Source organism: Cetorhinus maximus, chromosome 23, assembly GCF_964194155.1.
Source record: "Cetorhinus maximus chromosome 23, sCetMax3.hap1.1, whole genome shotgun sequence".
NCBI classification, from domain to species: domain Eukaryota; kingdom Metazoa; phylum Chordata; class Chondrichthyes; order Lamniformes; family Cetorhinidae; genus Cetorhinus; species Cetorhinus maximus.
The window spans coordinates 21,654,525-21,678,463 of NC_135901.1; the positions used below are offsets into that span (position 1 = coordinate 21,654,525).

A 23,939-nucleotide genomic window follows, 5' to 3' on the forward strand; every position below is an offset into this window, starting at 1 on the left:
CCTTTTTTTCCCCAATAATTTATATAGATTTTTCTTTTCCCACCTATTTCTGTTATTTTTAAATGTATTTCCATCCATTGTTTTATCTCTACCTTTTAGCCTATTTCGATCCCTTCCCTTCACCCCACCCCCACTAGGGCTATCTGTACCTTGCTTGTCCTGCTTTCTACCCTTAATTAGCACATTCCTTAGATAATATCACCACCTTCAACACCTCTTTGTCCTTTTGTCTATGACATCTTTGGCTATATCCACCTATCAATGGCCCTCTATCCAGCTCTACCTGTCCCACCCCTCTTAAACCAGCTTATATTTCACCTCTTCTATTTTTACTTAGTCCTGTTGAAGAATCAAACGGAATCGAAACATTAACTGTGTTCCTCTCCGCAGATGCTGCTATACCTGCTGAGTTTTTCCAGGTATTTTTATTTTTGTTTTGGATTTCCAGCATCCGCAGTTTTTTGCTTTTATATTATATGAACACGGTGGGATGTGTTTGGAGACAGGATGTCCCAGTTCTCCACACTGGGATTCTTAGTATGAACAGGGTGCGATGTTTTTTGAGACAGGATGTCCCAGTTTTCCACCCTGGGATTCTCAGTATGAACAGGGTGGGATGTGTTTTGAGACAGGATGTCCCAGTTCTCCACACTGGGATTCTCAGTATGAACAGGGTGGGATGTGTTTGGAGACAGGATGTTCCAGTTCTCCACCTTTAAAGGGACAAGGAGAGGACCAGATGGATAGAATGGTGATGCTTTATGACATCAGTGCAGTGCCTGGGATCTAACCTCCCTGAACCCTGCTCGATATTGGCTGGGAGAGTTTGATGGGACAGTGCAGAGAGAGTTTTACTCTCTTATTAAAACTGTGCCGTACCTGCTCTGTGGCACCGTTTGATGTGGCACATTGTGGGAGTTTTTATCTGGAGCTAGCCTGGGCTGTACTTGCCCTGGGTGTGTTTGATGGGATGATTTAGAGGGAGCTTTGCTCACTATCTAATTCCAACACTTGTTGTACCTACCTTGGGAATATTTGATGGGAAAGTGTAAATGGACCTTTACTCTGTTTCTAACATGTGTTGTATCTGCCCTGAGTGAATTCCACATTGGAACAGGCATATTAAATTCTCTCATCTTGAGAAATGCTTTAAAAGATTAAAGTAGTTAATTCACAATACGTTCCTCATAGAGAGAGGCTGTTTAAATATCCTATGTACGGAAAGAAATGAGACAACAGTTCACCTGTGACTGCAGGTGTTGGATTCTGCTGTGATTCATCTCATTCAGGCCTGTACCATGTCAGAATTCCAGTGAACTTTTAATATCTGTGAGACTTTTAAAATTAATTTTACTGATTTAATTAATTTGTGCATCTCAATGGAATCACAGAGATCAACCATTATTTACTATTTGGGATTTTCAATGTCAGGGTTTTTGCCCAACAATCCCCGCAGAAGGAAATGTGCCCTGTTCACTCCACACAAGCTCAGTGTGCAGGTGTAGTGCTGGACAGTATCTGAAGCATGCCCAGTTTTGCTTTGACCAGAACCATGCAAGTGCTGGATGCACTCTTCAGGCAGGTGAGCTGGTGACATGCAGGGGATCAAGGCTTTAGAAAAACCTGGTGAAGGCCGGAAGACCTGAATAAGAACCTGCAGGGCCCAAATTTGCCACTCTGGGGCCCAGGTTGATAGCTGCCATCTTGCTTCAGGAAGTAGCCCAGCAAATGCGTGGCCATCTTGGTGAGGGAACAGGGAATGGGTGGGGCTTCAGGGTCCCAGTGACCAGGAGAGAAAATTATTGAGTCATTGATTTCATTACCAGTCTGCACACAAATGAGAACTGAACCCAGCCAGAGTAGAAGGAGGGAGGAAACTGGGAGTGGAGGAAAGGAGTGGTGCAGATGGCACAATGAGTTTGGTTTTCATCACAAGGAGAAAAGCACCAAGACGCACAGCCAAGTGAGAGTGTTCCCGTGCACTGGCTGTGGAAGAGCTTTAACCAGTTGCACAGCCTGAACAACATCACACCATTCACAGCAGAGAGAAACCATACACGTGTTTTGTGTGCGTGGACCAGGTTTCAACTGGTCATCCAACTTAGAGAGACACAAGGACACTAACAACATGGAGAATCTGTGAAAATGTGAGGACTGTGGGAAGGAATTCAGTTATCCAAGCTGGAAAGTAATTGGCGAACTCTCACAGGGGAGAGGCCATTCACTTAACCTGTCTGCTGGAAAGGATTCACTTAGTCATCTAGCCTGCTGTTACACCAGCGAGTTCACACAGGGGAGAGGCTAGTCACCTGCTGTTTGCATGGGAAAAGAATCAGTCAGTCATTTACCAGCTTCCTATGTTGAAATAAATTTGACAATGAATCCACTGCTTTTCAGAGATCCCTGGATTAATTTCAAATTGTAACAGGATGTTGGCCCCTAAAAGGCTAATTGTATGTTGTGTTCTTGCACAATTATCTGGACCCAGACCCCTTCAAACAAGCTCAGAAAGTAGGAAACAATAGGTTGTAAAATGTTTATTTCTATTACACAAGTGACTACATACTGAGACTATGAGATTACTGGATACTCATGGGAGGAATCATCAGAAAGAGTTGTGAGTGTGATCAGCACATTGTTCTAATCTGGTTACCCTGGTTAAAGTTAGACCAGGTCAAGAGCCCCAAGCTTTTGTGTATTGAACCATTTTTGTTTTAGTAAGGTCTTGCTAACATGATAACAAATATCAACATCTTCTGTTTTTGTTTATTAAAATGGAAAAAGATCAATCTAATGAACTCATCCTGTAAATGATTTAATCCTCTTTAAGTGAGTCTGAGAGATAATGTAATTTCTTTTGTCACAGTTTGTGCCTGAAAATCTCATCTCTTTCTGAGAGACTTAATGTCTTTGTATTGAGTTCATCCCCTGACCCTCTGGCTCAGTGTCGAGAACATACATTATCTGTCCTTTCAGATCATTGATCTATTCCTGTCTAATCTTATCCTCAATAGGACCTTCTGCTTCTATTACAGATTCATACCTTTGAGAAATGTTTAATAAAGCTATTATAATTATTCAGATCTTCCTCACCTGGCCTCCCTCTGTCTACATTCCCCACCTTGAGGCTCAAGAATGTTATTCCTTTTGTAGCTTCAAAGCTTTACTCTTGGTCAGTGCAAGCATTTCCAGTATATTATTTCCCCTTGTAATCTGTCTTTCAATCCTCTTCATCAACCAGGCCATGAACATTAGGGGAATTAGCATAATCATAGTAATACCAAGAGGAAATTAGGGGCAGTGATTATCCAGGGATGTTGTCCAGTATTTCACATTATCTGCCAGTGGGACTGATCACCCAGTGTAACAATGAACCATTCAATGTTAACAGCAGGAGGGTGAATTTAACGTGGTTAATTCTATCCTGATTGTTTTAAAGTCTGTTTCTCGATGGAGTATGTGTCAATGCACTGATAATATAAAAAGTCTCATTCTACTAACCACATTAATCACTTTATGTTGTTGTGTTGTTGAGTTCCTGAGCATGTCAGGGACTCATTCCTCAGAGCAGGTTCACCATGCATCTCCACATGTTAATTACTTCACATGTAACAAATCATATTTGCACACACACACACCAGTATCCCAACATCATGCTACACATGCCGTCTGATACAAGGCACTCTTGCCTTTTAGGTAAACTTACCAAAAAGGAGGGTGTCTGACGATCTTGGTTTTTCTCCCCACTGCATGGTGCAATGCTTCAGGTACTGACCAGACTATTAAATGCAGTTACCTTGAAAAGTTCAGAGGCAAGGATACTAACATCTTCAACAAAAGGTTATCAATTTACTAGTTTCATCTACACTTTCCTTTCTTCCACTTAAATGTACACGGATACCAGATTGATCTATTATCTTGAACTATACCCAGGATGAGTTATTACAACGTTCATTTGTTGGTATGATTGTCTCTCTATTTTATTCTAAGTGGGCCATCCCATTAATCACCATTCTATCTCATTCATGAGCCCTGGGGGAACTTTACTGTCCAACTCAATATTCACACAATATGGTGTTTTTACATCAGAGATAGAAGTACTTGCAATCAATTTAGACCTAACTTCCATACCTCCCGTTATCAAACATTTTGTCTTGAAAGATAACAAGTGGGATAAATCCAAACCTTTAAAAGGCAGTCTTTAGTTCAAATCATCACAGTGGACAGGGGTTAACTTCTCTTGTTTGCAGAAAGGTTGGAGCAAATGTTCTCAAATGTGCACAATTGTATCAAATTTACATAACTTTTCAGATCAAAGATGAACCAAATGCCATTTTTGTTTCTCCAGTTCTTTTGGTATTTCTCACAGCTCTTTTGTTCTCTCTTCAGATTACTGTTATAATCCCATCTGATGTTAATACTGGACAATAAGATCCCAGAGTGAATCCTGGTTTGACAGATCCTACATTTTTTTGAAGAAACTGTGAAGGAAAGTTCATCAACAGGAGTCTGTTGATGAACTTCTAATGCAAGGAATAAACTATTTATTAAACAAGAAAAAATGAACTATATTACACCAGACAAAAAGTTTGGAAAGATTTCAATACCAACAAAAAAAGACACTTCAGATTTATGCTATTCCTTTACACCAGAAATATCTTTACAGACACATAAACCACTGAAGAGTTACCACTAGCTTGACACAAAAGCCTCTCGCTTGGGGCTGGCACAGTTGCAAACGGTTTTCTTCCAGTGAATTCCTGAGCATTCACTCGATGCTTATCACCCAACTTGTATCTCTCCCCGAGACACCCAAAAAACACACTCTAAACTCATTGCTTTTTCAATTGCAAAGTGAACAATTGAGTTCCCTAAACTCCATCTTCCAGTAGCACCTCTGCTAAACTGATCACTTTACTGAGTTCTATAACTGATAATTCAGTTAACTGCTGTTCCCAAGAGCCTTACAATTTTTCTTATCAGAGAGCTTAAAATTCCTGTGTTCTCTCTTTGACGCACTCTGAATTCTCAATGACAGATGCAACCAAAGCAGATTCCTTGGATTTCTCAACACCCAGACACTTGTCACACTGTGAGCCAACTGATCTCAATGAAACTTTGTCTTTCTCATGAGGGATTCCAATCTCCACATCTGAAGATCTCACCTTGGAGTTCTTTCCAAAGGTCACTCCCACTTGGGCAGTTTCAACAATGTCCCACCTCACAGGGTTTCAATCTCTCCTTCCAAGATTCCTTTCCCCTGGATTCTCGAGTACACTCAAGCATCACATTCCAAACACAATTTCAGATCTTTGGCTGTGCCAAGCAGAACACCACTGCTTCAAAGAGGTATCCAACAGCCCACAGCGTGGAGTCACTGACCTTCGGCATCCTCCTCGGATCTTAAGGGCTTCTCTCAAGTCCACTTCACTACAAGTCTGCTCACTGCAGCTTCTTATTTAACTCTGAGCCTATTTATCTGCTCCTTTCCTTTACCTTATTTAAGAGGACCTATTCCTGTCCCCTATCTTCATCCCTTAACTGGAACTACCTTTTGGGACCTCTCCCTGATTTGGGAACTTCTCCCTCTCCCGTGTCCTGCTCCCTGGGACATCTACAAGATAATGGCGCTCCATCTCAGGTCATCTGACATGCATTTCCGAACTGGAGTTCCTGGCCTCTGAACCAAAGAAGGTGAGTTCAGCTTTCATCACACGCCTTTGCAAATGACTGTAATATAACTGAAGAAAATTAAAACTAAATAAGTTAGCATTGAAACTTCAACCTTAAACCAAAAGAGTCAAAGAGGGTGGAGCTCCCTATAGCTTATAAGTTCTGGATCATAACTTCAAGGCTGCAGCTTATCTTTAGGGAATCCAACTTTTCGGTGCCTTTTGCAGTTCTACAAGTAAATTGTGATTCATGCTAAAAGGTTTACTTTCACTCAGTAATTATAACGTTTCACTTTTCTCAGCACATAAGCTGGCAGCATTTTAAATCCCAATTGTATGCTTCTCTTGTAGCTGGTGCATGGAGAAGATCATTTCCACTGTAGATCTGCCAGCACAGAAACTGCACTGTGTTCCTGGATACACTCGGTCTGCAAAAAGATAAAGTGTTTAAGCATGACCATAGTGTAGGTCTTCCCTGTGACGCTAAGGAGTGAGATGCCTCTCTAATTGTTGCAATCTCCTCTCTCACCTTTGTTTTTGTATATTGTGATGACTTCTGCATCATGCATGTCCTGTGGAACAGATGCTACCTTCCAGAGAAGGAGGTGCTCATAATATCTGGAACTTCCTGTACCTGAGCAGTTTGGTTGGAATTCCATCCTTGCCGGGTGCTTTTCTGCTTGCTATGACTAATTGGGCCTGGTCAAGCTCAAATGGTGTGGGGTCTTTATCCAACTCAACTATGATGGGAAGTTGCAGGAGAGAGTCAAACAGACTGGGAGATAGCTGTCTCACGGGGGTACAGCTCACAATAGTGTTCAGCCCAGTGGGACATCTGTTTACTTCTGTCAGTGAGTACGTCACCATCCGTGATTTCAGGGGTCAACTTTGGTGATGGTCGGACCAAGTGCCCTTTTGATCCCATCATACATTGCACATAGATTTCCATTGTTACAGGCAATTTGGATTTCTTGACATAGGCTGATCCAGTGTTTATTTATACCGTATCTCCCTGTCTTTTGCACAATCATCTTGGCTACTTTCAAGTTATGCAGTGTTCTAGCTGTTGGGTTTATGTTGTGCATCAGGTAGGCTTTGCTTTTTGCTTCATTGATAGATGCCATCTCTGCTGAGTCGGTCTCAAACCAGTCTTTGTTGTGCGTTCCACCTTTACCAAATGTTGCTGCTGCTGTGTCAGAAATGATTGAACTCAGCGACTTTCAAGCTTCATCAATATCAATGTTGATTGATGAAGCTTTTATTGATGTGCCTGTAAAATATTTCACTATTTTGTTTAACGTTCCTTCTTAATTTGATTTCATGATCAAGGTGTCATTGAAGAATGTGTAAGTCAGTAAGAATTGTCAGCAAGGATTAATCAACACTTTATAACTGGAGATGTTAATCACTGGAACATTTCTGACACTGAATTGTAGATTTTGCATCAAATATCAATTTAGGATTGAAGTAAAATCCAAAATTTTATTGTAAACTAGTTCCCGGGGAGAGTTCTTGTATTCAGGGGAAAGACCACAAATGGTGCTTTTAAAAACGGACATTGCAGCCCTGAAAGTCAGTGACATCTCCAGAATATTAAACTCCAGCCAGGGTTGTTAACATCAGCAGGAACAAACCTAATATTGTCAGACTATCAGTCCTGGGTGTGATTAACAGCAGCAAAAACAGCAGAGTTCAACCGCTGTAATCACTTGTGAACCCGCTTGTGTCTCAGTAGGTGTTGTGACTGAGTGAATCCCGACCCACACAAGGAGCAGGTGAACGGTCTGTCCCCGATATGAACTCGCTGATGTGTCAGCAGTTGGGATGACCAACAGAATCCCTTCCCACACATGGAGCAAGTGAACGGCTTCTCCCCAGTGTGAGTACGTTGGTGTTCATTGAGGTCAGTTGACTGCCTGAAACTCTTTCCACAGGAAGTACAGCTGAATGGATTCTCCTTCATGTGCGTTTGGTGGTGTGACTGGAGGGAAAATACCTGAGTGAATCCCTTCCCACACACGAAGCAAGTGAATGGTCTCCCACCCGTGTGAATTCGCTGGTGTTCAGTGAGGATGGATGTAGACTTGAACCTCTCTCCACAGGTTGTGTAGCTGAATGGCTTCTTCTCAGTGTGAACTCGCTGGTGTGACCGAAGGCCGGATGACCGAGTGAATCCCTTCCCACACACTGAACAGCTGAATGGATTCTCCCCAGTGTGAATGCGTCGATGGATTTCCAGCCGGGATGAATAGGTGAATTCTTTACCACAGTCCTCACATTTCCACAGTTTCTCCATGGTGCTGGTATTTTTTGTCTCTCTCCAGGCTGGACAATCAGTTGAACCTTTACCACATTACAACATGTGCACAGTTTCTCCCCACTGTGAATGATCTGATGTTCCTTCAGGCTGTGTAACTGGTTAAAGCTCTTTCCATAGTCAATTCACTGGAACACTTTCAATCGGGTGTATGTGTCTTGGTGACTTTCCAGTCATAATGTTTGAAACATTTCCCCACAGACAGAACAGACAAACATTTCTCCACATTGAAAGCCTGATGATATTCAGGTCCTGATCAATCGAGTGACTCTGTCAGACCATGCTGTGATGTTAGGTTGATTTACAGGCTTCCAGTCTGTAAATCCACCCGTTCTAATACCCTGGAAAAGGAGTTTACAAAATTCATCACTGTGAATACAGGATAGAAATTCTGAACAGACAAACCTAGTTTCTATGGAACATGCTATCCTCTTGTTCCTGCAAAGCAGTAAATCCTCACCCTACACAGTCTCCCTCCTCCCCATGCTGGAATCCAAACTCCAGAGTGACCAACTGTACAGTATTTTACAGAATTGTCCCATATTTGAGAGTCAACTGTCCAGGTGCTAGAACACTGTTTGTCCCACAAATTGGACCTGTCTGGTCGCGCCCTATGCAGTACCCTGAGGCCTACTGCTTCTGTGTTCAAACAGCTCTGGCAGCTAATTCCCCATACCAACTCTGGCAGCACCCCACACAGCATCCCACCACCCACTCGTATGGACTCCCATGGCAGGCTGTCCCTCAATTTTCTCCATGAGAGTTGGTCATCCTGCCAAACCCATCACACCATTCCTTTCCTCACTCCCAGTTTTATCCCTCTCTGTACTCTGGCTGGGTTCCGTTCTCAAATCCCTGTGTGGAGAGTGTGAATATCATCAATGAATCGATCATTCTCTCTCCTGGTCACTGGGACCCTGAAGCCCCGCCCACTCTCTGATGTTTCGTCAAGATGGCCGCACAGAAAATTGAAAGTCCCGGAGCTGCAAACGCGGGACCTGCAGGTTCTTGTTAGGGGTTTGGGGCCTCCAGCGGGTGTTTCTGAATCCTCCCCGCCCACCTCCCAGGGTTTCCTTCCTTCCCACAGATCAGATTCCGCATTGATTTGAGCCCAAAGTGTAACCTCTTATTTATTGTCCCCCCTCCCCCATCCTCTGATGTGAACCATCCTCCACTCGCTGACCCAGGATGGCGGCCGTTTACCTGGGCCTGTTCCCGGGAGGGAGAAGCCCCGCAGCTGCAAACCAGGAGCTGATAATTATTCATAACGGTTACTCCAGCACACAATGCCCGGGGAGTGATTGACGGGAGGGACCGGACCAATAGGAAGAGGAGATGGGGCTGGAGGACCGAGCGAGACAGCCTGGTCCTCCAACCAATCGGAGTGAATGAGGGGCGGGGCTGAGCCCAGAACGCCCTCATTGTCCCCGATAAAGGTGGCGGCCGTTAACCGGGGCCTGTCTCGGTGAAAAGCCCGAGCAGTTGTAGCCGGTTCAAATCATACACGAGCTTCGGATTCGGGACTTGCAGCCTACACGAGCTGATTTGTTTCAAATTCCAGGAGAAAACTGGACCTTTCTGTTTGTGGCTTTCAACAGATGAAACCCTGTGGGTGTGGGGAAAACATTTCAACATTTGTCAGTGAAATGTGGGAACATGATGAAACATGCAGAACTAATTCAAGGGCTGACTTCAAGGAATAACTGGGCAAGCAGGGAATGTCACCATTAGAACAAGGAGAGTCCCTGTTTTCAACAAATGAACAACAGAAGGGTTAGGACAGGTTAGGGAGAAGGTTCATACTGTTCATATATATACAGCAACAACTGGTCTCGAAGACAATCTCCTGTAGTTTGTGTGCATTGGGTGCGGGTGCTCAATCAGGTTAAAAGGGGTTAAATGATATATGTTTCCTTGACAAAAACAAAAATTGCTAGAAAAACTCAGCAGGCCTGACAGCATCTGTGGAGAGAAAGACAGAGTTAACGTTTCGAGTCCATGTGACTCTTCTTCAGAACTTGTTTCCTAGATTGGACAATTGCATTAAAATGTTGAACTCAGATGGGAATATGTATTGGTGTGAGGTGGGAAGATCTGGTACCATGTACTCCTATGGCAAGCCTTAAAATCAGAATGACAGTATTTCAGAACTGATTCCTGTCCCAGCTATCCCATTGCTAACTGTTGGTAAGACCGATGGAAGTCTTTAAAGCAAAGTGGAGACCGTAGATGAGTTGGAGGATGATGTACACAAGGTATTTGTGAACTAACTGAGGATGTTAGTGAGGGGAAAGGAAGGGATCTGGAAAGTAGCAGACAGTTTTGTTCCAGGAGAAGTAGGGCCTGGTTGTGTAGATGTCAGGTTTTACACAGCACACGGTCAGCCTATAGCTCACTCTGGATGAAGAATCTCTGAATGGTACCATTCAAAACATTTAATGAGATTCTAGGAGAACCAACATCGTCTGCTCAGAGAGGGGAAGGTTTGTTTTACAGTTAATGAGAAACAGCACACACGCTCAGACACCCACACACAGAAACTTGCACACAGGCACACATATACCCATTACACACAACCACACACTCAAACACAGAGACCCACATTCACACTCACACAGACGTACATTATCCTCCAGTGATTCTGAGTGGTTTTGGCCATACAATTTCACGGTTTTCTCTCTGAAGCTTAAATCAATATTGAACAACATCTGGGACACAGGAAACAACAAGCAATAACATTTGAGTGATCTATTGTCACCCTGGGTGATCATCCCTGGTTGGAGATAGAGTAAAACACAGAAGAACATCCCTGGATAATCACAACATATACTTTCCTCCTAGTATTACAGATGATGCTAATTCCTCTTCTATTGATGGTCTGCAGGATGGAAAGAACTCTAAGACAGGTTACAAGGAGAAAAAATATAATGGAAATGTTTGCACTGACCAAGAGAAAAGCTTTGAAGCTACAAAAGGAAGAATCTTCTTGAGCCTCGAGGTGGGGAATCTAGACAGAGGGAAGCCAGGTGAGGAAGACTCGAATAATTCGAATAACTCTATTAAACATTTCTCGATAGTACAGACACTTACACACATTAAACTAAGAATCTGCAATAGAAGTAGGCTCTAGGAGGCCATACTGAGGATAAGATTAGAGCCAGTGAACAGACACCAATACATTAATGATCTGGAAGAACAGACAGTGTATGTTCTCGGCACAGAGCCAGAGGGTCAGGAGATGAACTGAATACAAAGACGTTATTAAGTCTCTCAGAATGAGATCAGATGTTCAGGTAGAAACCATGAGAAGAGTAATGACGATATCGCACAGATTCACTAACGAGGATTACATCATTTACGAGATGAAATGTTATGATATGGCAGGTGGTATTTGCCAGACTGACTAAATACACAAGGGAACCTTGGCCACACTAGCACAATGGTTTTGCAATTTGTATTTATTACCAGAAGATTTGTGCACTGATTCATCCATTGACACCTTTAGAGATTTTGGAAATCAAAGTAAAAACATTTATTAACAAAAGAAAAGTGTAAATCACATACACAAGATTACAGTTACATGGTTACTTCATATTATAACAATTTCCAAAATTCCTAGTTAACCAGACTCCAGACTACTAATTCCTAGTTAACCAGACACCCCCTTTAAGGCAACAGTCCAAAATAGATTTTAAATTTATTGTGACAATCCAGCAAGGTTACCCACTCAACAGTGGTGTTCCAAAGGCTTTTAACACAACTTTGGCTACAGGAACAGCAGACTTCTGCAAAGTGGCTAGAGGCTTTTCTCCAAGTCGGTTTTACACTTGTACCTTTCAGATATTACATGGCCACCCCACACACAGCCTTCCATCCTTCTTTAAATATATTTCTTCCTCTTTAATCTCTAAACCCCATTGTTCCTTCATGTCTTTGGAATTTACTTTTCCCATAATATGAAAATCTTTTATGTTGTCAATATGGCCAGCACTTTTGGGAAAACTCAACATAATGACCTGCCTTATTTATCTTGTTAGTTGTCAACATCTCATCATGTATTTTTGAAAACCAAACACCTCTGCACATATCTTAAAATGCAAATTATATCTGCCAAGGCTTTACCACTTCATTCATTAACATTTCACATGCCCTTTTTATACGTGACTCCTTTGATAATTTGAACGTTGCAGTCTATCCATCTCTAATTTAATTAAATCAGCCACGCAGACGGAACCATCCACACACACAAACATAAGCCTACTTCACAATATCCCACAATAATATTATGAAAAATATGATCGTTTCGTGACAGATTTAAAGGGTTACTGTATTCTGTTTGATAAACAAATAACCAGAATGTGTTCACAAGTTATCATCAAGTTAGCGAAATGTTACTAAAGTCAAAAAGGATCAATACACAAAAACTTGGAGTTGTTGACCATGTCTACCTTCGATCGGACTGATCAGATTCGAATAATGTGCTCACAACTATTTCTGATGAGTCCTCCTGTGAGTATTCAGTAATCTCATGGTCTCTGTGTGTAACGGGTTATGTACTAGAAAAATAAAACATTAAACCAATGTCTCAGTGTTCCCTAGTTTCCGAGCTTGTTTAAAGGGAGACAGATAATTCTGTAAAAACACAAAATGCATTTTAGCTTTTAGGGAACAGCACTCTAACAATTTGAAATGAATTCCAGGATCTCTGTTAAGTACAATATCCATTATCAGGAAATGTGTTTCCAGACAGGAAGCAGGTGAACAGCCTCATTCCACTTTGTCATTGACATTTTTACAGTTTTCATGATGATCAAATCCCTTTACAAGGAGATATACACACACACAGAAACATCCACTATTCAGTGTGAACTCACTGATGAGTCAGAAGTTTAAATGACTGAGTGAATCCCTTCCCACACACGGAGCAGGTGAACAGTCTCAGCCCAGTGTGAACTTGCTGCTCTGTCCAGAGATTGGATGAATTAATGAATCCAATCTCACGTTCATATCACCTGCACAGTCTTTACCCAGTGAGAACATGTTGGTGATTCATCAGGTCACTTGATTCCGTGAATCCCTACCCACAATCGGAGCAAGTGAATGACTGTCCACAGCAGGCTGTATGACTGAGTGAATCCCCACCCACACGTGGAGCAGGCGATTGGCCTCTCTCCAGTGAGAATTTGCTGGTATTTGAGAAGGGTGCATGTCTGATCAACTCTCTTCCCACATCCTGAGCATGAGACGGCCTCTCCCCAATGTGACTGCGCTGGTGGACAGTGAAATGAGATGACTGCCTGAACTCAGTCCCACAGTGGGAGCACTTGCAAGCTTACATATCAGTGAGCATTTTGGTGGAACATCAGGTCTCCAGAGCTTTTATAGCATTTACTGCAGCCTGGGCATTTAAAAGGTCTCTAGTCAGTGTGAACCCGTTGGTGTTTCAGTAAGTTGGATGAGGTAGTGAATCCCTTCCCAAAATTGGAGCAGGTGAATGGCCTCTCCCCAGTGTGAACTTGCTGGTGGGTCAGCAAGTGTGATAAGCAAGTGAATTCTTTCCCACACACAGAGCAGGTGAATGGCCTCTCCCCAATGTGAGTGCGCCGATGTGTCGACAGTTGGGATGACTGAGTGAATCCCTTCCCACATTCAGAGCAGGTGAACAGCCTCTCCCCAGTGTGAATTCGCCGGTGCATCAGCAGTTGGGATGAAATACTGAATCCCTTCCCACATTCAGAGCAGGTGAAAGGACTCTCCCCAGTGTGACTGTGCTGATGTGCAGAGAGTTCAAATGATCGCCTGAACCCAGTGCCACATTGAAAGCACTTGAACAGTCTCTCATCAGTGTGAACACGTTGATGGGACATCAGTTCCCAGAACTTTTATAGCACTTCCCGTAGTCTGGGCATTTAAAAGGTCTCTCAGCAGTGTGAACTCGCTGGTGCGTCAGCAGGCATGATGAACATGTGAATCCCTTCCCACACTTGGAGCAGGTGAATGGCCTCTGCCCAGTGTGAGTGCGCCAGTGTATCAGCAGGTGGGATGACTGACCTTCTCACAGTCAGAGCAGGTGAATGGCCTCTCCCCAGTGTGAATTCGCTGGTGTGTCAGCAGGTGAAATGAGGTAGTGAATCCCTTCCCACACTTGGAGCAGGTGAATGGTCTCTCCCCATTGTGATCTCGCTGGTGTTTCAGCAAGCTGTATGAGTGAGTGAATCTCTTCCCACATTCAGAGCAGGTGAATGGCTTCTCCCCAGTGTGATGCGCCGATGAGTTTCCAGGTCAGACGGGTAATTGAATTCCTTCCCACAGTCCTCACATTTCCATAGTTTCTCCCTCATATGATTGCACTTGTGTTTCGACAGGCCAGATGATCGGCTGAAGCCTCATCCACACACAGAACACGTGTAAGGTTTATCTCCACTGTGAACGGTGCTTTTTCCTTCCATTCAAAATCAAATGATATTTCAGTTTTGATAAATTTGGAGAGTGCATCAGATCCTGATGTGATGTTTGGTTTGAGTTTCCTCACTGCAAATCCTCCCCTTCTAGCACGCTGTGAAATTAATTTAAAATAGAAAAAAGACAGTGAGAGAGAACCCACAAAAGCACAAAGAGAGAAATAGAGCAAGAGAGAGGGATGGAGCAGCAGGGGGCAAGGAGAAGGATTTTAAATATTTGCAACTTCACCAGAACTTTGACAGAACCTGCCAAACTTTCAAACTCCACCAGCCAGAAGGACCAGGGTAACAGTTGTATGTGAACACCATCACCTACAAGTCACCCACGGTCTTGACTTATCTGACATCCAGTAATGGATGAACAAAAATTTATTCCGTTAAAATATTGGGAAGCCCAAAGCCTCTGTCTTCAGTTCCGACTACAAACTCCATTTCCTAGCCACCGACTCCATCCCTCTCCCTGGAACTGTGTGAGGCTGAATCAGACTGATCACAACCTTGGTGTCATATTTCACCCAAAGATGAGCTTTCAACCACATATCCACATCACCAAAACCGCCTATTTTCACCTCAGTAACATTGCCCGACTCTATCCTAGTTTCAGCTCATCTGCTGCTGAAACTGTCACCCATTCCTTTGTTACCTCTAGGCTTAACTATCCTAACGCACTCCCAGGCAGCCTCCCACATTCAACCTCCTCTAATAGAGCTCCATTGCCATGTGCTTCCTTGCACCAAGTCATATATGTCCATCACCCCTTTGCTCACTGACTTACAAAAGCTCCCATTTAATAAGTACGTATATTTTTAAATTCTCATGCTTGTTTTCAATTTCCTCCTTGCTCCTTGTCTCTGTAATCTCCTCAATACTCTTGTCCATCCCTGGCTCTGTAATCTCCTCCACACTCCTGTCCGTCCCTGTGTCCATAATCTCCTCCATGCTCTTGCCCCTCTCTGTCTCTCTAATCTCCTCCAGTCACACAATCCTCTGAAATATCCGTGCCCTTATAATTCCGGCCTGCTGACCACTCCTGAGTTTAATCGCTCCACTGTTGGTGGCCCTTCTTTCAGTTGCCAAGGCCACACACTCTGGAATTTCCTCCTTAAACCTCTCCGTCCCTCTACCTCGCTTTCCTCCTTTAAAATACTCCTTAAAACATACCTCTGACCAAGCTTTTGGTCACCTGCCCTAATATCGCCTTATGTGGCTCGTTGTCAAATGTTGTTTTGTAACATTTGTGTGAAACATCTTGGAATATTGTATTGCATCAAAAGCGGGACATAAATCCAAATTAGTATTGTTGACTTGGACATATATGGCCTTCATCATCACTGGGTGAATAACCTGTAACTCCTTATCTAACATCATTGTGGGAGCACCTTCGCCACACGGACTGCAGTGGTTCAAGACGGTCAAACCTCATCTTCTCCACAGGCAACTGGGGATTTGTAATATCTGCTGCTGGTCCTGTTGGTGAAAGGACAGGGGCATAGGACTAGCTGATTTGCTCTTGTCAAGAGCCAGCCTGAGCACAACGTGCTAAATAGTTTTCCTCTGAATTGTAATCACTCAATGATTCTATGACTCAATGAAAAAGGACCTACACTGGAAGCCAGAGATCAGCTTCTGCCACCAAAGCCCACCGTGATGCAACCCAGCTCTTAATCTGTCTGTCTGTGTTTCCAGACTTGGTTCTCTGAGTGATGCCTGGAATAAAATAATAGTAAAATACTGCAGCTGCTGGAAATCTGAAATAAAAATAAAAAACGCTGGGAATATTAAGCAGGTTGGGCAATTTCTTTGGAGCGAGAAACAACATTAACATTTCAGGATGCGCAGAATGAATTACGGGGAATAAAAATGGTGCAGAATTTGACTTGCAGTATAAGGTCAGAAGTGAAAGAGAAATGGACAATAGCGCAGGTTAAACAAGACGTGACAATGAAAGATCATGTGGTAAGATGGAAAGCGAGCAGCACATGGTTGGGGGATGGGCAGCAGTGGAACCTCATTTAGACATAGTCAATGGCAGTAACATTAAAATACTAAACATAACTACAATACATTCATTATCAGAGGCAGAGGAAGTTAGATATGGCAGAGAGGTGATCAGGGAGGGCAGAGGTGAAATAGACCAATGGATGGACATGGGTTCAGTTCCACTATAAAGAAGCCAAACCAGCCCCAGAGACATGGAACTTCATACAAATAACAGAGCATAGAACTAAAAGCTCTAAATTGCAGATCTTCTTATCGTGTCCACGGACAGTCATGGCCCAGCCAGAACTGGACACATTTTTGCACCTTGCTGTTGAATTCGGCAAGATCTACAACAGTGCAGGGTTCCTCTAGCGATAGCCATTGCAGGAGATGTTGCATAGTCTGTGGCTCAGTTCCACATTCACAAGTTATCAGGCTGGTTGTATATCCCCATTTGCTTAGTGACACCTGTGAATGACCTACACCAGTCCTAAGTCTGTTAAGGCACTTCCAGGTTAATTGCAGATGAATAATCAGAAATACCACTGAAACAATTTCCGTTTTCAATTTTAAAATCCCCTGCTGCAGCCTGCAGGTGGAAAGGTATCAGAAGCACTGGAGTCCGAGAAAAATCTCACAGTTGAGGAAATACCCACAAACTCCAGCCGGGAAAAACATCTATTAACCACTACTGTCTGTTACCTGTCACTCAGCCAATTCCGTATCCTTGTTGTTCGTGTCCCTTTTATTCCATGAGCTAGAACTTTGCTCACAGCTTAAAGTCTGTTGTGTGACACTGTATCAAATGTCTTTTGGAAATCCATGTACGTCACATCAACAGCATTGCCCTCATTAACTCTCTCTGTTACCAATTTAAAAAACTCCCGCAAGTTAGTTAATTGTGACATTTAACAGTCTCCCCTCCTGCTTCCTGTGAAGTTAAAGATGATTTTTTATAAACAAACCCATCAGTGTCAGAGCAGGATAGAAATTCACACCATTCTCTCCTCCTGCTCCAGGATCAGTAAAGTTAGTTAAAGATAATTTCTCATTAACAAACCCATTGCTGCATTTCCTTCATTAACCCACATTTGTCCACTCGGGCCTGGCACTGGGAGAAAGCCCGCAGCTGCCGTTCCGTTCGGTGTTGTGGGGTGTTGAGGCCTCCACTGGGTGTTTGTGAAGCCTCCCCTCCCACCCACTGCCCCTAACGCTGCCTCCGCTTATCCACCTGCTTCCCGCCTGAAGATGAGACAAACAAGCGTCCGTCCATGGACATGACCCATACTGCGCATGCTCCAGATCACAATGCCCGGGGAGTGATTGAGGGCAGCTCAGGACCAATGTGAAGAAGGGGTGGGACTGGAGGACCGAGCGGGAGTGCTGGTCCTCCAACCAATCGGAGTGAACGAGGGACGGGGCTGAGCCCGGATCTCCCTCATTGGTTGAAAGTCAGCATCATTTTGGTTGCTCCATCATTGCATCATCGTTGCTCCCAATGTGGTCTCCTCTACACTGGAGAGACCAAACGTAAACTGGGCGACCACTTTGCAGAACACCTGCGGTCTGTCCGCAAGAAAGACACAAACCTCCCTGTTGCTTGCCATTTTAACACTCCACCCTGCACTCTTGCCCACATGTCTGTCCTTGGCTTGCTGCATTGTTCCAGTGAAGCCCAGCACAAACTGGAGGAACAGCACCTCATCTTCCGACTAGGCACTTTACAGCCTTCTGGACTGAATATTGAATTCAACAACTTTAGATCTTGAACTCCCTCCTCCATCCCCACCCCCTTTCCGTTTCTTCCCCCTCCCTTTTATTTTTTCCAATAATTTATATAGATTTTTCTTTTCCCACCTATTTCCATTATTTTTAAATCTTTACTTTTAATGCCCTGTTAGTCTTATTTCACCCCACCCCCACTAGAGCTGTACCTTGAGCGTCCTGCCATCCATTCTTAATTAGCACATTCGTTTAGATAATATCACCTTCAACACCTCTTTGTTCCTTTGTCTGTGACATCTTTTGATTATCACTGCTTGCTTGTCCCTACAACCACCGCACCCCCCCCCCCCACCCCCAACTTCTCTCCCCCCACCCCCCCACCTTAAATCAGCTTATATTTCACCCCTCTCCTAATATTATTCAGTTCTTTTGAAGGGTCATGAGGACTCAAAACATCAACTCTTTTCTTCTCCGCCGATGCTGCCAGACCTGCTGAGTTTTTCCAGGTAATTCTGTTTTTGTTTTGGATTTCCAGCATCCGCAATTTTTTGTTTTTATCATTTTGGAAGCTGATATGTCTCAAAATACAGGAGAAAACTGGTTGTGTTTGTGGCTTTAAACAGATGAAACCCTGTGGGTGTGGAGCAAACATTCCAACATTTGTTACTGAAATGGCTTCATTCAGGACAGACAGCAGGGATGATTTATTTGCAGTGTAGTGAGAAAGGGAAAAAGTGACCACGAACTGAATAATCAGTAACAGGATATTTATGTCCTATCTCAGCAGCAGATGAGCTGTGGGTGGAGACAAGTAACGTTATGGAGGTGGAGATATGTGGTATTTGTGATGGTGTGGATAAGTGGTGGGAAAGTCATCTTGGGATCAAATAGACATCAAGATTCTGAACAGTGTGATTCAGCCTCAAGACAGTTCCTAGAGAGAGGGATGGACTCGGTAGTTAGAAAACAGAATTTGTAGTGGTGACTGTAGACAATAGCTTTGGTCTTCCCAATTGTAAATCGGAGGAAATTTCTGCTCATCCAGTACTGAATGTCGGATAATCGGTTTGATAATTAACTAACAGTGGAGGAATGAAGAGGTATAGTGCTGAAGTAGAGCTGGGCATTGTCAGTGTACATGTGAAAACTAATGTGGTGCTTTTGGATGGTGTCGCCTAGTGGCAGCATGTAGATGAGAAACAGGAGGGACCAAGGAGAGATCCTTTGGGGACACTAAGTTCAAGGTCTTTGCAGAGGAAAAGCAGGTTGGGGATGGGGCAGTAGTTTGGAAGGATGGTGGGGGTCAAAGGCTGCTTTTTTCAGGATGGTGGTGATGGTGGATTTAAAGGTGAGAGGGACAATACCAAAAGGGAGAGCCAACCATAAACAGTATCAGCTAAAATGGGGAAGATGGATCATCAGCAGTGTAGTGGGATAAGGATTGAGGAACTAGGAGGTGGGTCTCATGGACAAGATGAGCTCTGACAGGGGTTGATGGGAGATAGGAGAGAAACGGGAGAAAGATGCAAGTTCAGTGCTAAGACAAGGAGGAACTTTAGAGACTGTTTAGCCTGTGGGATAGTGGAAGGGAGGGAAGCAGCAGACGCCGCTGATCGGATTGTCTCAATCTTGGTGATAGAGAAGCTCCATGAGCTCCTCACACTTGTTGTTGGAGGTGAGGATGAAGGAGATGGGGAGAGGGAGAGCATTTCAAATGGAACTAACTTGTGTTAAGAAATATTAAAATGATTTGCCACACTGTTTTTAACACAAAGTTAATATATTTCACTTTTATCCAGAATATTAACTCCAATAACTGGGCTGAAGTTTATTAACATCAGCAGAAATAGACTACAATGACATGGTTCAGTCCTGAATTTGATTAACAGCAGAATCCAACCCCTGCAGTCACTCATGAACTCGCCGGTGTTTCAGCAGGTGGGATGACTGAGTGAATCCCTTACCACACTCAGAGCAAATGAACGGCCTCTCCCCAGTGTGAACTTGCTGATGTCTCAGCAGGGTGGAGGATTGAATGAATCCCTTCCCACACTCAGAGCAGGTAAACGGCCTCTCCCTCGTGTGGATGTACTGGTGTGTAGAGAGTTGAGATGATTGCCTGAACCCAGTCCCGCAGTGAGAGCACCTGAACGGTTTCTCATCAGTGTGAACACGTTGATGAAGCATCAGTTCACTGGTACTTTTAAAGCACTTCCCACAATCCAGGCATTTAAAAAGTCTCTCCTCAGTGTGAGCACGTTGATGGGACATCAGTTCCCAGGAACTTTTATAGCACTTCCCACAGACTAAGCATTTAAAAGGCCTCTCACCAGTGTGAACACGCTGGTGCGTCAGGAGTTGCGATGACTGTGTGAATCGTTTCCCACAGTCAGAGCAGGAGAACGGCTTCTCCCCAGTGTGAACTCGCTGATGCTTCAACAGGTTGTTTGACTTCGTGAATCCGTTCCCACACTCAGAGCAGGTGAACGGTCTCTCCCCAGTGTGACTGCGTCGATGAGTTTCCAGTTCAGACGGGTAACTGAATCCCTTCCCACAGTCCCCACATTTCCACAGCTTCTCCCTGTTGTGACTGCACTTGTGTCTCGACAGGTCAGATGATCGGCTGAAGTCCCGTCCACACACAGAACACATGTATGGTTTCTCCCCGCTGTGAACATTGATTTTTCCTTCCATGTTCAAAGTCCAGTAAATTGGGTGACTTCACCAGATCCTGATGTGATGTTAGGTTTAAGTTTCCCAACTGTAAATCCTCCCCTTCTAATCCCCTGTGAAACTGATTTAAAACAGAAAAAAGGGAGTGAGATAGAATCCACAAAAACACAAAGGCAGATTGTGAAATTGAACTGAATGAATCTGGTAATTTGTGGGTCCAGCACTAGGAAAACGTGACCATTAAATAAGCCAATTGTCATTAAAACCCAACTGGTTCACTAATGTCCATCAAGGAAGGGAACCTGTCACCCAGCCCAGACCTACACAAGACTCTGGCCTCCAGGAGAGGAGAGAGAGGGGTGGGAGACGCAGGCGGTAAGCAAGAGAGATTTTATTTTTCTACAACTCAGTCAGAACTTTGACAGAACACCCCAAACCCTTAACCTCCACACCAAGAAGGACCAGGGTCGCAGGTGCATGTGGATGTGTGCAGCTCCCACAACACTCAAGGAGCTTGGCACCGTCCAGGACAAAGCAATCTGCTTGATTGGCACCACATCCACAAACATTCACTCCCTCCACCACCAATGCACAGTGACAGCAGTGTGTACCATCTAACAGATGCACTGCAGGAATTCACCAAGGCTCCTTCGACAGCACCTTCCAAACCCATGACTACTACCATCTAGAAGATCAAGGACAGCAAATAGATGGGAACACCACCACCTGGAAGCTCCCCTCCAAGTTACTCACCATCCTGACTTGGAAATATATTGCCATTCCTTCAGTGTCGCTGGGTCAAAATCCTGGAACTCCCTTCCTAACAGCACTGTGGGTGCATCTACACCACATGGGTTGCAATGGTTAAAGAAGGCAACTCACCCCCACCTTCTCAAGGGCAACTAGGGATGGGCAACAGATGCTGGCACAGCCAGCAAAGCCCACAATGAATTTTTAAAAAATCCTTAGTTGCTGCTGGATTTAACTATCCTCACTCACTTCCAGCCAGCCTCGCACATTCAACCTTCCTGTAATCTTGAGGTCATCCAAAACTCTGCTGTGTGTTTACTCACACCAAGTCTTGTTCACGCTTCAGCCCTGTGCTCACTGACCTACAAACGTCTCATTTAAGAAGCACGAACATTTTAAATTTCTCATCCTTGTTTTCAAATCCTCCGCATGGCTGCATTCATCCCTTTCTCTGTGATCTCCTCCAGCCACACAGCCCTCTGAGAAATCTGCACTGCTCTAATTCTGGCCTCCTGAGAATTCCTGGTTTTAATCACTCCTACCTTGCTTGCCAAGGCCATAACCTGTGGAATTTCCTCCCCAACCTCTCCACCTCTCTCCCTCTCTGTTAAAGATACTCTTTAAAAACTAACTCTTTGACTAAACTAGTTGTCATCTGCCCTAACATCTCCTTATGTGGGCTCGGTGTCAAATCTTGCTTTAGAACACTCCTGTGAAACACACATTGGAAAGTTGTATTATATGAAAGGTGCTATATAAATACATGTTGTTATTGTTGTTTTACATATATCACCATTCCTTCATTTCTGGGTGAAAATCCTATAACTCCTCACCTAACACATTGTGGGAACACCTTCACCACACAGACAGCAGCGGGTCAAGAAAATCAAACATCTTCTCCACATGTAGCTGGGGATTGGTAATATATGCTGGTCTTGTGGGACTAACCAATCAGATCTTGCAGAGAGCCAGCATGGGCACAATGAGTTAAAGAGCTTCCTTCTATATGCCTGGAAGAAAATGGACCTGTAGTGGAGGCCAGGGGCGAACGTCTGCCACCAATGCCTATCCTGCTACAAACTAGCTCTGAGTTGGTCTGTATGTGTTTCTAGACTCGGTTCTGCGAAAAAAGCCTGCAATAAAACAAAAGGAGAAGAAATGAATTATCGTGCAAGTAAAACAATTCCTGAATATAAAAGATTCTGCGGGAAGATAAAGCTGGGAAGCCAGCAGCACATGGTCAGGGATGGCCAGTGGTGGAAGCCTCAATTAGACATGATCAGAATAACTATCAGTAAAATACTAAACATGGTTAAAACACACCCATTAGAAGAGACAGGGGAAGTTAGTCAATGGCAGACAGGTGATCAGAGAGGGCAGAGATGAAACAGAGCAATGGATGGACATGTACTCAGATCCACAGTAAAGGAGCCACACCAGCCCCAGAGCCATGGAACCTCTCACAGATAACACAGAATAGAACTTAAAGCTCTAAAATGCAGATGAATGGTCAAAAATACTCACCTCTGAAACAATTTCAGTTTTCAATTTTAAATTCTCCTTCTGGAGGCAGGAGCTGGAAAGATATGAGAAGCACTGGAGTCAGAGAAAAATCTCCCAGTTGAGGAAATACCCGGGGAGCGGGGTGATGTCACCGCACAATTGTCAATGTGTGATGACATCACAGACACAAACACAGAACATCTGGGACTGTGCAAACCAGTGATCACCACACATTATGAAGGATGTGAGTGTCCTTGAGAGGGTGCAGAGGAGATTTACCAGAATGGTTCCAGGGATGAGTGATTATAGTTGCAAGGTTAGGTTGGAGAAATCGGGATTGTTCTCCTTGGAGTGAAGCCAATTGCTGGGAGATTTGATAGAGGTGTACAAGTTTATGCTAGTTTTATACAAGGTAGATAAAGATTAACTGTTCCCATTAACTAAACAAAAAGATTTTGTGCAAGAGATACAGAAGGGAGATGTGAGGAAGAACTTCTTTTGACGCACCAAGTGATAATGTCTTGGGTAATGAGTGGGCCTCTGGATTACTGATCCAGTGACATTCCCACTAGGCCACTGGTCTCCCCCTGGTCTCTTTGTTTGAGGTTGTTCCCGGAGAGAAGCCGGAAGCAGCGGATAGTGAGAGTGGAGAATGTTCATTGTTTAATATTCGGCTCTGGGGCCGCATTCGGGATTTCTAAACCCCGCCCCCCTGCCCGGGGTTTATTAACCCGCTCCCGACAGTGACCTCTCACCTGACAGCTCACAATGCCCGGCTGATTGACGGAAGCTCCGGACCAATAGAAGGCGGGGCTGGAGGACCAAACGGAAACTGCTGATCCTCCACCAATCGGAGTG

General features: G+C 44.0%; 4 protein-coding genes and 1 pseudogene across 8 annotated transcripts in view; 2 read left to right on the plus strand and 3 right to left on the minus strand.

Annotated features, from left to right (window-relative positions):
* Positions 1 to 23,939, plus strand: part of LOC144696919 (uncharacterized) — a 141,611-nt pseudogene that overhangs the window by 95,724 nt on the left and 21,948 nt on the right. The window lies entirely within an intron of this gene.
* The window catches only part of LOC144697102 (uncharacterized), a 377,962-nt gene that overhangs the window by 36,313 nt on the left and 317,710 nt on the right, over positions 1 to 23,939 (plus strand). The gene's annotated exons all lie outside the window — the stretch shown is intronic.
* Positions 5,822 to 23,939, minus strand: part of LOC144697340 (uncharacterized) — a 316,254-nt gene continuing 298,136 nt past the window's right edge. Inside the window, exons 2-3 of the mRNA XM_078569329.1 lie at positions 7,669 to 8,330; positions 5,822 to 6,100 (exon numbers count right to left, since the gene is read on the minus strand). Coding sequence (XP_078425455.1) covers positions 6,041 to 6,100; positions 7,669 to 7,968 — 360 coding nt within the window. The 5' untranslated portion in view covers positions 7,969 to 8,330 and the 3' untranslated portion in view covers positions 5,822 to 6,040. The remainder of the gene's footprint in view (positions 6,101 to 7,668; positions 8,331 to 23,939) is intronic.
* Positions 13,148 to 17,510, minus strand: LOC144697299 (uncharacterized). Its single transcript, XM_078569263.1, has 2 exons — positions 17,133 to 17,510; positions 13,148 to 14,545 (listed from the first exon to the last, which is right to left on the minus strand). The coding sequence occupies exon 2, from the start codon at positions 13,854 to 13,856 to the stop codon at positions 13,407 to 13,409; it is 450 nt and encodes a 149-aa protein (XP_078425389.1). The 5' UTR covers positions 13,857 to 14,545; positions 17,133 to 17,510; the 3' UTR covers positions 13,148 to 13,406.
* Positions 19,922 to 23,853, minus strand: LOC144697141 (uncharacterized). Of its 4 annotated transcripts, none has more exons than XM_078568982.1 (3): positions 23,837 to 23,853; positions 22,412 to 22,711; positions 19,922 to 20,949 (listed from the first exon to the last, which is right to left on the minus strand). In XM_078568982.1, the coding sequence occupies exon 3, from the start codon at positions 20,847 to 20,849 to the stop codon at positions 20,064 to 20,066; it is 786 nt and encodes a 261-aa protein (XP_078425108.1). In that variant the 5' UTR covers positions 20,850 to 20,949; positions 22,412 to 22,711; positions 23,837 to 23,853; the 3' UTR covers positions 19,922 to 20,063. The 4 variants fall into 4 exon arrangements, with proteins under 4 accessions (XP_078425108.1, XP_078425109.1, XP_078425107.1 ...); XM_078568983.1 differs by lacking the exon at positions 23,837 to 23,853 and adding an exon at positions 23,103 to 23,808 and having other exon boundaries at positions 22,412 to 22,698; XM_078568981.1 differs by lacking the exon at positions 23,837 to 23,853 and adding an exon at positions 23,103 to 23,808.

Bases quoted from the DNA above. Each gene is read 5' to 3' on its own strand.
- LOC144697299 (XM_078569263.1), bottom strand. From the start codon at position 13,856: ATGTCCCATCAACGTGTTCACACTGATGAGAGACTGTTCAAGTGCTTT.
- LOC144697141 (XM_078568982.1), bottom strand. From the start codon at position 20,849: ATGGAAGGAAAAATCAATGTTCACAGCGGGGAGAAACCATACATGTGT.